Genomic DNA, 14,299 nt, shown 5'->3' with positions numbered 1-14,299 from the left:
CTTCTACAGCTTCAAACCACCTGGACTTTTTTTAGACACACACAGGCAGTAAAATGGCCAAAGCCCTAATGGCAGCTGTGGAGCTAGAACAAATCTTGTGAGGATCCAGACTTTCCAATCTATCTGAAGCAGTGAGGGCATCTGAGCATGTTCTCTCAATGCTTTGAACAATGTTTTGTTTCAGGGTGGGGTTCTTTCTTTTTGAAGCTGGTCCATGAGGTATTATGTAAAAACTGGAAAGTCTGATATTCACATTCTCCAATGTACCAGGTTTGTCAAATACGTGTTGCCACTATTCCTTTCTTACATTTCCTAAAGTCAGTAAACAAACCCTGCCCTACAACATAAAATTTGCCCTGAGCAAAAGCACATTTTTTTGGTAAAATGAAATGCTTGAAATAAATGTTTGTTTTTAATTTGAGATTTCCCTCTAAAAATGTTTTTGTCAATACAGTATTTTTTTTACAATAATAAAAAATTAACCACAGTTTAATGCAGAATGCCTTTTTATAATATATGTTCTTAATTTAACTTGTATAAAAAATATATTGTAAATTATTTGCATAATTATAGACACTTGTAAAAGAACAAAAATTTTTCCTAGGCCAGTAGCACGCTTTTGAAAAAGATACTGCTTTTGCATTATATTTATACACCTAAGGATCTATGGTGCATGATAGCCTTGAGCTAGGAATATCAGTGATTTTCTATTCCTATGAAAAGCACTTTGATAAGCAGTCTTATCAAATAAATAAAGTTTCCATGTACAGCAACAGCATGTCAACACAGACCAAGCAGAGGCCTAGTGGAGTTTGGAAAGATAAATGGAGTAGCTGATTGCACTCTAAAAGTTTTCCTTTACGTGCACCTAAGTAAATATTTGGATACCACAGTTGTGCACTGAATAAGACCTTGCTTAATTCAGCGCAAGGTTGGAAGCATCAATTTAGCAAGGGCAAAACTACAAGAATGCAGGTTAATGAGAAGTACAGGCTGGAGCATGATTTCTGTCATCAGGAGTGGGCTTTCCTCAAACTGTTCTCAAGTTATCCACAGTAAGTGCTCATGTCTGTGTCACATGGACATTCTGAAAGGTTGTCTGCTGTGATGCCTATCCCATTCATTGATTTCCTAGGCTGATGGGAACTCCTAGCCTACTGTGCTAAGATCAAGAGGTAAGTTCCATTCAGCAGACTATAGCCCACAGATGACCTGCTTCGAGAAAACAGCCACCTTCTTTGCAGCTAAAGTTAGGCAAGATTCATCCCCTCACCAGAATAATGCACAGGGCTCTTAGTGAAACAGTCAGGTTCATGTCAGCTGACCGACATGAACTATACAGTGAGTCCATTCACATGTATCTCCACAAAACAAACAGTGGGCCTTGGATGTAGCTGAAGAGAAACAAACAGCAAAACTTCCTTGGAGGGACAGCAGGGTGCCAATGAAGCTGGATGCTTGGCACAGCACAAAGCACATGCCTGTGTGCCCATTGGGCATGATGCAGCATATTCAGTCTCCTGTGATCCAAATGGGGCAGTGTCATCTACATAGAAACTCTAGATTTCAGTTGGATCACAGTAGTAAGTACCTCTACAGCACTCCAGTGGGGGTAAAAAACTGTCATATACCTGGGGAATTTCTTTGGTTCAATCACCTCAATCATTTTATTAGTTGTCAAATTTAATCATATCATTTAATAATCAAACACTCCTCTATATCCCATAAAGTACAAGGTGGAAATAAACAACAATGTATTTCACAACATTTTTATCTGCTATGTCTGAGTGTTTATCGCTTACTTCGGTGTTTCGAGCAATTTAGGATCACAGATTTCAGCACTGTAACATAGAAGATTATTATAGGCTTTCTGATTACTGTTTGTGTTTGGACAAGAAAATAGCTTAAAAAAAAAAAAAAAAGGTTTCTTTTAGAATAAAAGTCTGGTAGGTGTGGCAGGTTTGTAGAAGACAAGCCACACGGTCATAGTACGGAGTTGTAGAAAGCTGTTACTATTATTATAGACAAAAAGAAGAAGTAGATTACATTATATAAAATTAAAAAGAAACTTATTAAAATTGCAGGCTAACAGCAGTGCCAGAAATTAAACTCAGCTTCTCAGAGCAACATAGCATTAATCTGTTTGGAAGCTGAGCTAGCCAGTCTTTTAGTTGCTTAGTAATGGTTTTCCAAAGAATCATCAGGTTAGACATAAGATTAACATCTTGGTTAATATGACTACAGTGGTGACCCTTTGCTTCATTCTTAATAGCAAAAGATCAGTCATATTTAAGAAACAGCTTTCTGTATTAACTCATGTGATGTTGTACAAATCTAGGTTTTCATACTAACGATGAAAAGTAGGTTATACAGTTCCACTGTGTAGCAATGGGAAGCAAATTATTTTATGTTCACAAATTTTGTAATCTTGGCATCAGCTAATTAATAACACATTTCAAGTTTTACTCTCTGAAAAGTTAGAGGAATCTTTTATACAGTAATAAAAAATGAAGTATTTTACATGAAAATATCTCATGGAACACTCGAAAATCAAAGAAGCATAGAATCACAGAATCACAGGAGTTGGAAGGAACTTCAAGAGATCATCGAGTCCAATCCCCCCTGCTAAAGCAGGTACCTTACAATAGGTAGGTATATCAATATTGACTAGAGATTTCACACAGATTTCAAAATCAAGAAGAAGTTGAAGTTGAATCATGGAAGGACTTTTACTCTTAAGAACGGTGTTTTAGAACTCACGTAATCTAAGTACAATGAAAATTTCATTTTGTTAGTGCTTTCAATTATTATTAATGCTATCTGGAAAAGTGGAATTCCATACCACAGATCTTATTTTTTGATTTTGGTCTACAACAGCTTGATAGGCAAAATGCAGATTTGAACCTTAAAGTACCACAAATAATGTTAATTCCTTGGGATACTGAGAGACCTAAAAGGACTTTTTCTGCTCACTGTCTACAGTGAATGCCAAAACCATTCCTTGTGAAAGCTGCATCAAAATCAGCAACCTTCCATAGAAAGTTCAAGTTTGATATAGTGATGTTTTTTAATGGAAAAAAATACCTTACTGGAAAATTCCATTGCACAACATTAAACCTTTATGATTAAACTTTCCGTTTACAAGTAGGTTAAAAATAATTTGTTTATGCATAATAGATTCAGTGTGTTATTGATATGAATAGCCCTGGCTACTAGTGGTTGCAAACACACTAATAAAAAACTTCACACAGGTAAAAGCACTCATCTCTCCTACCAGTTGGCCTTCTATTCAAGCAACGACCTTTTATTTCAGTAACTGCGATCATTTGCTAACTTAACTATAATCATCACAAATTAGAAACATAAAGCATCACTTCATTTCTAAGCTGAAAAAAATGCAGCTCCTGTGATTAAACTCCCCGTTAAGGGATCTGGGGATAAAATGATTGCTCTTATAAAAAACTGATCTCCCACAGGTCCCATTAGGACATCAGAATATATGATTAAAATCGTGCATAGAAAGGAATCAAAGTCTTGGTCTACCCACAGATTTTGTGTTAATATAACAGTCTGACTGTTATACATTTGGAAAACACACTCCCTCCTCCCTAAATTGTTGTATTGATACAAATGGGGACAGAGTTATAATGGACAAAGATGCCTTTTTCTTCTATTACAGTGTGTTCCCAGTTCCACACAGGAATGAATGCACCTCTACACTCCTATGACTTCTCAAAGTGGATGAATTTTCTGCTTTGATTATTAGAGAGAGTAGGAAGAATTATTTTGGCCAACAACTGCAGAATGAATTTTTCTGGAAAAAAAAAACCAAATTATTTAATTTTGAAATGCTTCATTTCAAGTAATAAAGTTTGATTTTTTTCATTTCAAAACCGGAGGATTTTTTTTACGTAAAGTGTATCTGGAACATGAAATGAAATACTCCTGATAAACTTGATTTTTCAGTTCAAATCTATGCATATTAAACAGGTCTAGCTTTCAATTTTTATTATTATTATTTTTAAGAATAGTATATTTGGAAAACAAAAGGTAGTATTTCACTTGATACTTTATTCCTTTGATTTTTCCAGTGTTGTTCTCAAGCTACCAACTATATTCTACATTATGTGTACGATCATCCTTAGCATTACAGACAATGCAACTGCTCTACTTAGGTAAAACATATTCAGATTTATGTTTTTGGTAGGAAGATAGCTATATGCAGTGCCACACATATATTTAGACATTTGTTCCTCCACATCCTCCACTTTCTTTTTGTCTCATTTTACATTCATACTTGTGTAATCTCATTATCTGATTCTCCTTAGTACAGACGTTACAACCTTACAATTATGCTTATAGGACCTCAAAAGATTTCATTTGGTCACTCTTGCACCACGTTGATCATCTTGCTGCAATTACACACAATTTGCCATTCACTAGTAAGGCACTTGTACTAATGGGAGATCCTGATTTTCCGTTTTCTCTTCCATTTTTCTTGATTATAGAATCAGAAGCCACAAATCTCAGTTCTCCTTAGGCTATTTACAGACTTGGAGCTGAGGTAATTACAACTTCCTCAACAGAGGCTGTTTTATTTTTTTTCACATTCAGCTTTTATTGCAGATGAGCTTATCGGTTCATACACACAAAGTTAAGCCAGTTCCACAAACAGAGATATTTCACAACTCAAGAGATTCCAGCCTGACTGTATCTTTAAAAGCGCATTGAAAGGCGCACTTCAGCAATTTTATGTTAGAAGAGATTTGGGATTAAAAAGTGCTTACCATTTGATACTGAATTTCCATTTTCAGCAGTCACAGAACTGGACAGTGGATTAGAAGACTGAGTTCCATGGTTATTTGCATTTTTATCCTGCGTTTCTGATCCAGTATCTGATGCATTTGGATCTTCTCTGCTCCTCAAGTTCAGGTTAGTTTCACCACCTGCCACAGAGAAAAGGCTTGTCAGCTTCCAATTTGCTAGTGGCTTTCACACAGAAATAGACACAATTAACTTTGAGAAACCAAATTACTTTATCAAATCAATTTAATTAATCGCTAAGTTCACTAGATCAGTGATAAATGTGGAAGGTTCAAGTAAATTACTTTTGCAGGGTTCTTCTATTTTTTTTGCTAGTGTTCCACCTGTAGCCATTTAAAGTTTATGAAATTGAAAGCTTTAACGAAATTTTATTTGTACTGTTTCTCTTCACGTATACATCAGCTGAAAAAAACTCCATGCGTTTGTACTGACCCTATTTTAGGTTCTATTCTATGTCACAGAAGTTCCTATACTGCTGTCATCACTGCAGTGCCTTTCACCATCACATTAGGTCATAACAATAGCAGCTAAAACATGGCTTTTTTCTTTTCTTTCATTCCCCCCCCTTCCCCCCTTGAAAAATGAGACAGCCTTTAACACAAAACCATAAGTAGCAACATTCCTGCCAGCAAGGCCTCCCCATGGGCACTATTTACCCTGCCTCAGGGCTTTCCAGCCATCAGTTGTCACTTTCTATAACATTCTGGATTTTCAAGTCATTGCTTCTAGTTAAATTTCTTCCAGATAACACAAGGAGCCCTGGTCCTGAAGTAAATCACAGGCTGCATACAGTGCATATTTCCTCAAAGAGAAGGGCAAAAATCTCTTTTCTTCTTTCTATCTTGACTGAGGGCTGAGGGGACTAGGAGACAAGGCCAGGAATGGTCCCACTGCACATCCGGCACCTGAGGTGATCCCCACTCTGCTGTTCTGTGGCAGCCCCAGTGAGATTGCTTGAAGTGCTGCGCTGGCAGGGCTCTCTGGCTAGCTCCATCATTTCAGCTCCCCTAACTCCCTCCACCCACTGGGAACTGGCATTAGCTGCAAGTCTGATGCGTTGTGGCTCATCTGGGTAGAGGCCCTCATTTATCACTTTAAAATGGAAATATTTCCTCTGACCTCAAGCCTCAAAGAGCTTGCTTTTGGGTGGGTCTGCTTAAGCTTTATCATAATAAGAGCAACAACTAATGGTGGTCAAAAGACTAGCTGTTAAAACCAGTGTTACAGCATTCACTTGTATGTCCAGTGACATTCTCAGCTCTCTCAAAGATGCAATATATACTTATAAGTGTTAAGCACATAAGCATTTTTCATGGGGAGAGGAAAAAAATACTTCTTCACAATATAACAGGTACTTTTCCTGCAGATTTTCAAACTTAATGTTGAGTGCACCATCAACTTTCATTTTCATGGCTAAACAGAAAAAAAATCCTTGAGTTACAAAGTACCAACATTCTTTTGAAATGAATTAATGAAATGAAAACTATACTTCCATTTTGACTGACTTGAAATGTTTTCTTTCATTGAAAAGGGCTTTCTTAGTTGTGTTTAGCTTTCAGTTATCTAATACTGAATCTTTCTTAACATTTCCTTTTCTAACAAAAAAGCTGTCTTGAAAAGTCAAAAAGTTCATTTCCAAGCTGTCAGAATAAAGCATTTCAATGTTTTTTTTTTTATTCCCCTTCTTGCCCTCATTCCCTGATCCTTACTTGTTGCCAGATCTGATTGGAGTATTTCGGTGGTGCTGTTTCATAAACTGCATATTTAGGCAAAAGTGCTATGCACTGAAAAAATCAGGCCACCTCTACCCGCAGTAAGTGATTTGGGGCAGGCGGCAGAACTGGAGTCTGAGCTAGAAAATGCATGCAGCACAATTATAAGAGCATGCCTGATTTAGCTTTTGTGCGAGCAAGTTGACTGAAAAATGTGTCTTTGCAGCTCGCATTTAATTTGTCTGAAAAGGAAATGTCACTTATGGATGTTAATAGTCAGTGCACTTGCCTATAGATCATAATCCACCTACATAATTATTGTGCCACCTTTTACATAAAGCGTCTCAGAGGAAGTGGCTGGGATCCTTATTTTTCTTGATACCCAAAAGATTTATTGATTTGCCTGACATCTGCAATTCATTTGACTGTGCAAGTGGAAAGACATTTTCTTGCATTCCTACTCTGTAGAAGCCTTTTGTTTCACGGGTACATTGTTATCTTTTCACAGCATTCATGAAGGGTTCTCAGAACAAAAATAAAATAATCTTTTATCCTTTGTATTATACAGAGCATTGCGGATATTTACTATTGAGTGAAAATCTCATTATAAACTGGCAGAAACAAGTAGTGGACAAACAGAATACCTTTTGGGACAGCTATTTACATACAGACATGCTATCCCATTTGCTCCATTCAGTCTCTCTAACAAATTTACATCTTCAGTTACTTAACCATAGAATCATGAAATCGCAGAATCATAGAATGGCTTAGGTTGGAGGAGACTTTGAAGATCATCTAGCTCCAATCTCCTGCCATGGGGATTGCCAGCAACCAGATCAGGTTGCCCAGGATTCCATCCAACCTGGCCTTGAAATCCTCAGAGATGGGGCACCCACAACCTCTCTGCGTATCCTGTGCCAGCAGACACTGCACCATACTCTTAGTAACAGTTTCTTCCTAACATCTAAATCTCACCTTTTATAGCTTGAAGCCATTCCCCCATGTTCTATCACTATCAGACTGTCTAAAAAGTCACTCCTCCTGCTGCTTGTAAGCTCCCTTCAAGCACTGGAAGGCCACAATTAGGTCTCCTCAGAGCCTTCTGTTCTCCAACCTAAACAATGGAAGGCTATAATAAAGAAAATACACTTCGCAGTGCCTTATGTCTTTAATCTTGTGGGCAGAAGAGAAGTCCATATTCTGTTCCAAAATAATCTGGATTGTATAAAGGTGATCACACTGATTTTCTATATATAGGCATCTGCAGCTCCTTGTTGGAGCAGATGTGAATCTCTGCGAAGAGTGTAAACACGTATGTTGGCTAACTTGTAAAAGACTCCTGGAGAGGCCCTAGCAAATACGTATTGCTTATTTATTTTTGACTTTGTGTAAAATGGGTGAGTTTCTTAAGAAAATCTCTTTTATAGATAGGATAATAAGAGGATACTTTAGTCAGGTGTAATCAGTGTACTGTCCAGCATTGCAGAACTGACAAGGATCACTGGGCAATCCAGGCTGGAATTGCGAGGCCCTCTTTGCTGTCTCCCCACTACCTAAAACATTTACTGAACATAAAAAATGCATCTCCTGACTTCTTGTCATAACACTGCTGTTCCACACAGAGTAGCACTGCACAGCAATATCTTAGACAGAAATGCTGTGGACACTGTAAAAGATATAAGGTAGTACACTGATAACACTTATTGATAAGACTCAATGAAAAATTCCCCAATTCTAATTTTATCCATCAAATTCTCATCTGAAATTCACTTAAACCTCACGCATTCTCAGTCATCTGATACAGAAGTTTAGATTTTTTTCCACATTAAAGTCTACCTCCCCCTGCTGCCATGAACCCCTACAGAAACAACAGTGCACAGCTCTCTCATCCCTTATCAACCTTCTGGAATTACCACAAATACTTTAGGAGAGAAGAAAAGAAGAAACTATGGTTCCTACATCTTCACCAACCCAAGCTTTTAGTGCAGACTTGTACTCTGCTGTTCTCACCAGATGGATGGATGATCTACCAGAAGTTTCCACTACTTTTTTTTTTTTTTTTTTTTAGTAACAACATTTTAAGAGTTGCCAGCCAGTAATAAATGTTATTTGAAGAGTCATCCATGCCTACTAGTCAGACACTAGCTACAGAGAGGTATCAGCTGTAAGAGCACGGTGGGAGTTCATGATTATAAAAGGAATATAAGCTCCAAGTGAAAATATACAGATTGTTTGCAACTGCGAGAAGCATTTGGACTATTATTTTGACAAACTCAATTTGGCAAAAGGATATCTCTGACTCAGTCAAATTCTGCTTCAACTAATCTTGCAGTTAATGAAGATGCATGGACAATAAGGATGTATATGGACTGGGGGCAGAATTTGCCCCTCCACTGCAGAATAGTTAATAACTGAAAGCAAGGTCACGTACAGCATTTTTAATCACAGTAAGACAAATGAAGATGTAACAGTTATTTCCTTACAAGCAAGCTCTGTATTCCAGTAAGCCCATAATTAACTGTATCAACAGTACTTGAAAAGTGTTAAAGGAAATGCATGCAAAAGAGGCAGGTAGTGAAATCCATATTTGCATACTAGTCTCAGTGTTCCTCAAAGAGAGTAAAGAGTTTAAAACTCATAAGGCATCAGATGAACTTAGTTTCACTTACTTTGGAATAATAAATTCAGAGTATGGCAGTCACAGACATGATTTAACATATGATTCTATATCTGCTTTTTATTTTCATTTTTGAATTATTATTTCTCTTTTAAAAGAAAGTCAACACACTGAAAGACTAAATGGGATAACTTTGTATCAGAAGGCCAAACTCAATTCTTTTAACTGAGCTCCAAATAAATGAGTTTCAATTATCATAATACAAAGCTCTTTTTTTTCTCAAGCGTAAGAAGTAGGATTCCAAACACTACAGTTATTTCATGAGTAGTATTTAGGCTGAATTAATGGTGTTATCACCAAATTATAAAATAAACTAGCATAGACTCTATTCAGATGACAGACTAAAGTACAATACTGAAACATTTTGAGGAACTATTAATTTTGTAAGGAAACTATATATTTAGCCTTTTAAATAAAATCTAAAGCAAAGTATAAATCAATGATTGATATCAGCATTTAAGTGGAACCACCATAGACTCTTTTTGCAGCAAGACAGGAGAAACAGAATGTTATTAAAAACCCAGCAGTAGCTCACCTGATTGAATTGTAATTTACTTTTCAGACAATGCCCTTTTTTTCTGCCCTTCCTTCTTTAAAAATAGGCACATCCATAACTTATATCTGTCCCTTTATGCTCTTTTTTCAAATACTTCTTTTAGTATTTAGTGCTCATTTACAGTCTGACTGAAAACTCATTAATAACAACAGAAGGCCTCCACTGCTTCCAGCGGGTTTTGGATCTGATTCATGCTTACCTTGGATGCTTTGTGCAGTGCTGCCAGAGCACTGAGCGATTCATGATATAGGGTAAATACAGAGTGCCTCCTACTTATTCTGTCCTGGTAATTTAAATGGGTTCACAACTGTTCTCTGGCCCTGAGGCAAATGGTAAGGGACCCATGTCTATGCTATTAAACATACTTCTCCTCCACAGCAGACAGACCACATCCAAGCTGTCTGCTGGGAATAGTCCCTGGCCTGTGCCATTTCCTGAACCATGCCCAGATCTGCCTGGAAGGGGGCCAGTCTGCCAGCTCCAAAACCATGCCAGGGACTGCTTGAACACTTTGGCTGCCCAGATGATTGAGTTGCCATACCCTGACATTGGCTCATCTACAAAAATAAACACAGTCCTTTGCCTTGACTAGCTACTGTAATCAGAAATAAATGGTCAATATTAAGTCCATCTCAAGAAAAATAAAATAAATAAATAAATAAATAAAATAGTCAAAAAAAAAAAAAACAACCCAAAAAAACAACCTCAAACAGGATGAGGCTAGTGGACCACCAAACAACTGCACAGTCTCTGCTGAAGTCATACGTAGAAGTTTCATCTTCACTTGTGCTAGGCCATTCTCTAATGAGATAGGGAAGGCAAGTTTCCTTAGTCTTACTCCAGGGTAAACAGAAGTCACATGACATACAAGCGGTGTATACTCCTCTTGATCTGATCTGACACGTATCTGGATCATTCTTTCACAGCACACATTCCACTTCATTAATTAATTGGAGAGCACAGGCTATGTTCCCAAACAAGGAATTCCTGTGTCACCAGCTAAACTAGATGTGTCTCTGTCCTAACACAGAAACAACCTCTGTCCTGGTCCACAAATGATCAGTCCCATAAAATAAAATTCACAAATATTGTAGAAGAAGCTTCATACCTTTTCCACAAAAGAACTCAACCTACAAAAATATGTAAGACATATTATGGAAAGAAGTATATGAAAAAAAGGAGGAAATAGCTCTTCTTATCATGTAATCCCAGAGTAATATAAAACATGATTTCTTAATTAATGAAAAACGTATTCCTGCAACAATTAATCAGTATATGGCTATACACATCAAAATAGACAGCTGTTTACAATGTTGTTTGTAACTGTGAAATCTAGAAAACACTGTATTCTGGTAGATACATTCATTTGCTACTGAAGAAGCTTTTTGTTCCTGACCTACCAGAGAATCTAAAAGCTAAATAGCTTGATTTCCTTGAAAACTATGGCTAGCATCCAGCAAATGAAAATTTCAAATCAAGCAGCTTGTCACTGTACACATGAATAAGTGATAACCGATGGATCTCATTAACAAGCATATGAATGGCAAGAAGTTGCAGACAGAAGGGATTCCCGATCTATGCCCCCATTCTTTCCTGGGAGAGTCAGGAATACACCAAATTCTAGCAGTCAACCCTGAATATTTGCTACATTTCCTGCGCTAACTGGGCACTGTGAAATGAGGGAAGATGATGACTGTGAAAATGACACAGGTATCGTCTGATGAAGGATAAGGAGAGGGAGGTTACATAAGGATAGGTTGTTTTCTTTTGGCTCCAGTGTTTATCACTGTGTTTTGTTGCACCTTGGCAATTTCACTTGGCATTTCCTGTTTTGCTCTGACTTACTGCTGAGACATTCCTTGTCAGTGGAGTTTACTAGCTACCCCCAGCACGTTGTCTTGGGTGTCCTTTCGCTGGATGAATGCATATTGCTTCAGATTAGTTCAGTTTACTCACATGAAGTCACACTGTGACCTGCTGTAGCATGACTGTTTACTTTGTCTGCTGAGAGCTGGAGGCAAGCAGATGCATCTTATTTGCTGAAAGAAATGGAGCAGGATGAAAACTGACAAGACAGGATTCCCCCAGCCTATTAGCGTGTACTGTCTGTCTCGCCCTCATAGCTGTGCTGCCGGCTGCCACTGCAATAATTATTCATTGATTTATTTCATCTCGCAAAGCCTGCACTGCCAGCAGCAATTGTAGGATTTCCCCCCACAGTGATGCTCCCAGGACAGGCAGCGAAGAATTCGTAGTGTTGCTTCCAGCATCCTTCTCTCTGAGATAAGTGAAGCTACTAGAAGCATTAGAAGCCACTCCAGAAGCCTCATTCTTAAATGCAGCAGGTAAATATGGCATGAGGGAAACAGACAATTCCTGCTTTTCTCTGAGAAGATGCATTTGTGGAAGTCTTGTATGAATTCTGGGAAGCAAAAGGAGTAGACATAAGCCTTGAAGAACTTTAAGTTACAAATCTCACGCTGCTGGAGGTGAATCACAGAATCATTAAGGTTGGAAAAGACCACTAAGATTGTCCGGTTCAACCATCAGCTCATCCCCACCATGCCCACTGATCACATCCCTCAGTGCCACATCCACACATCTCTTGAACACCTTCAGGGATGGTGACTCCTCCACCTCCCTGGGCAGCCTGTGCCACTGCGTCAGCAGTCATTCTGAGAAGAAAATTTTCCTAATATCTAAGCTGATCAAGAGCCCTTCTTCGTCTTCATCCACCTCTATCTTCAAGAACATCATATGGGTGTGACAGTGGTTAGGTAGAGCTCAGAATGTAAGGCTGGTAGTGAGAAGAAAGTTACTGAGGCAACTGCAGAAACCCCTAGAACTGAGTGAGCCCATGACTTTTCTGTAAATCACTTTACAGCTATAGAAATAGCTGTTACAGCTGTACACCCAGAATTGAAAATGCTCAGGCAAGTTTCTTCTGATTTCTTGTCTGACAGATTCGTGGTGGTGGGAAGATAGTGCTTTACTTTTACACTGATAACAATCATTACAAGCTACAAACCTTTTGCTTCTTCCTAGAAATAATGTTAGAGACACCTCTGGGTCAGGCAAGCTCTCAGAGCTGGTGAGGGAGACAGTAAAAGTGCCTTCTGTCTCTGTCTGGTGGACTCTGGATTGTTTCAACTAGATTGGTTCCCAACATGAGTCAAAGAATATTGCTGCTGATGGGGTGAAAATAGCCTTCTTAAATATTCGTCACTGACAAAGAATATCTAGACAGACTGCCATCTCTCCTGGTTGATAGCCTCTGAACAAGAACTTGGAACATCTTTTTAATGCAGCAAGTATGCTGGAGTCCCACCAGTATATGTGTTTCAGAGAAGTGGGATTTCCTTAACCCCTTCTTCTCTAGGAATGGATCTCAGCAGCGATTGGCCTTTCTGAGGCTTCAGCATGGACCTCCAAGGACAAGAAGGAAGGCAGCACTGCTTGAGACAACTTCCTGCCTTACAAGAAACATCTCTTTCCCTCATGTCCCCTGCTTTTTAAAGTCTAATATGGAAAAAAAAGCTAGCTGATTATACTCTGTAATAATTTTGTTTACTCTTAGGTGTGTTGATTGGCTGACCAAATAGTCTATTTCTTGTGCTTGTGTGGTTAATCAACTGCTGCCATCTGGAAAAGGAGATGGCAATTTGGTACGAAACACAGCTTCCCTTTTTTAAAACTGTTTTCTTCTAACTAATATGGATGCAGAAGTCCTTTTTGAAGACAGACATTTAAGTATGTTTACTTTTGTGTGTGGTATCTCAGTAACAGAACAGCCATTACTGCTGTCTGTAGCTGCTGTTGGAAGGAATTATGTGATGAGACACTGTCTCAACCTTCCTCTCCTTCAAATGCAGTTGCAAATATTGTGAAAATAAATAAACAAAAAAAACCCAAGCAAACAAATAGACAGGGACTTCCCACAACACAACCATTGATTCTGTTTACTTTTGTCAGAGAATACTTCTACAGAAATTTTTCAGGATCTCTCTTATATGAACTCTGGCACCAACAGCAACACAAAAGTTAGATGATTTTTTTGGGCAGGTCTTGAGGAAGAGTCCAAGAAGTATTTCTGGATCATCTGTGCTGTCATCCTGCCCAACATACAGAGACAGCTATTCTGGAAAACCGCTTGGACAACATTTGCAATTTGTTTTGCACAACTTACCAAATCAGAATTGAATTTGGAGATATACCTTTAGCTTGTTTTTAAGTTCATGTTGAAGGGATTCAGCGATGGTCAATGACACCCCCATGATCCTCAAAGCAGGAATGTATGGCTATAGCAGATGCAGTGTGATAAGCATCCATACTGTGTACAAATATAGCCAACCTGTGGCTAAAAGCTATCACTACATTCTACTAATACAGTCAGCATCATTATACTGAAACCATATCTTAAGGAAAGAGCTAAAAGAGATACTGAAATATTAAACTTCATGACTAACAATTTTTTCATGTTTTCTTTTCATTTGAAAGTTGCGCCACATGGATGATAAAATTCATTTTCAT

The 14,299-nt window shown here is 38.1% G+C and overlaps 1 protein-coding gene across 3 annotated transcripts in view; it reads right to left on the bottom strand.

The window, feature by feature from the left end:
- MYO16 (myosin XVI) overlaps positions 1-14,299 on the bottom strand; it is a 366,647-nt gene that overhangs the window by 20,801 nt on the left and 331,547 nt on the right. For all 3 annotated transcript variants that reach the window (XM_004938536.5, XM_040662650.2, XM_416950.8), the window contains exon 33: positions 4,788-4,946. In XM_004938536.5, the coding sequence (XP_004938593.2) occupies positions 4,788-4,946 (159 nt within the window). The remainder of the gene's footprint in view (positions 1-4,787; positions 4,947-14,299) is intronic.

Source organism: Gallus gallus, chromosome 1, assembly GCF_016699485.2.
Source record: "Gallus gallus isolate bGalGal1 chromosome 1, bGalGal1.mat.broiler.GRCg7b, whole genome shotgun sequence".
Lineage (NCBI taxonomy): Eukaryota > Metazoa > Chordata > Aves > Galliformes > Phasianidae > Gallus > Gallus gallus.
Note: the sequence above shows the minus strand (reverse complement) of the source record. Positions and strands in the feature narration are given on the sequence as shown.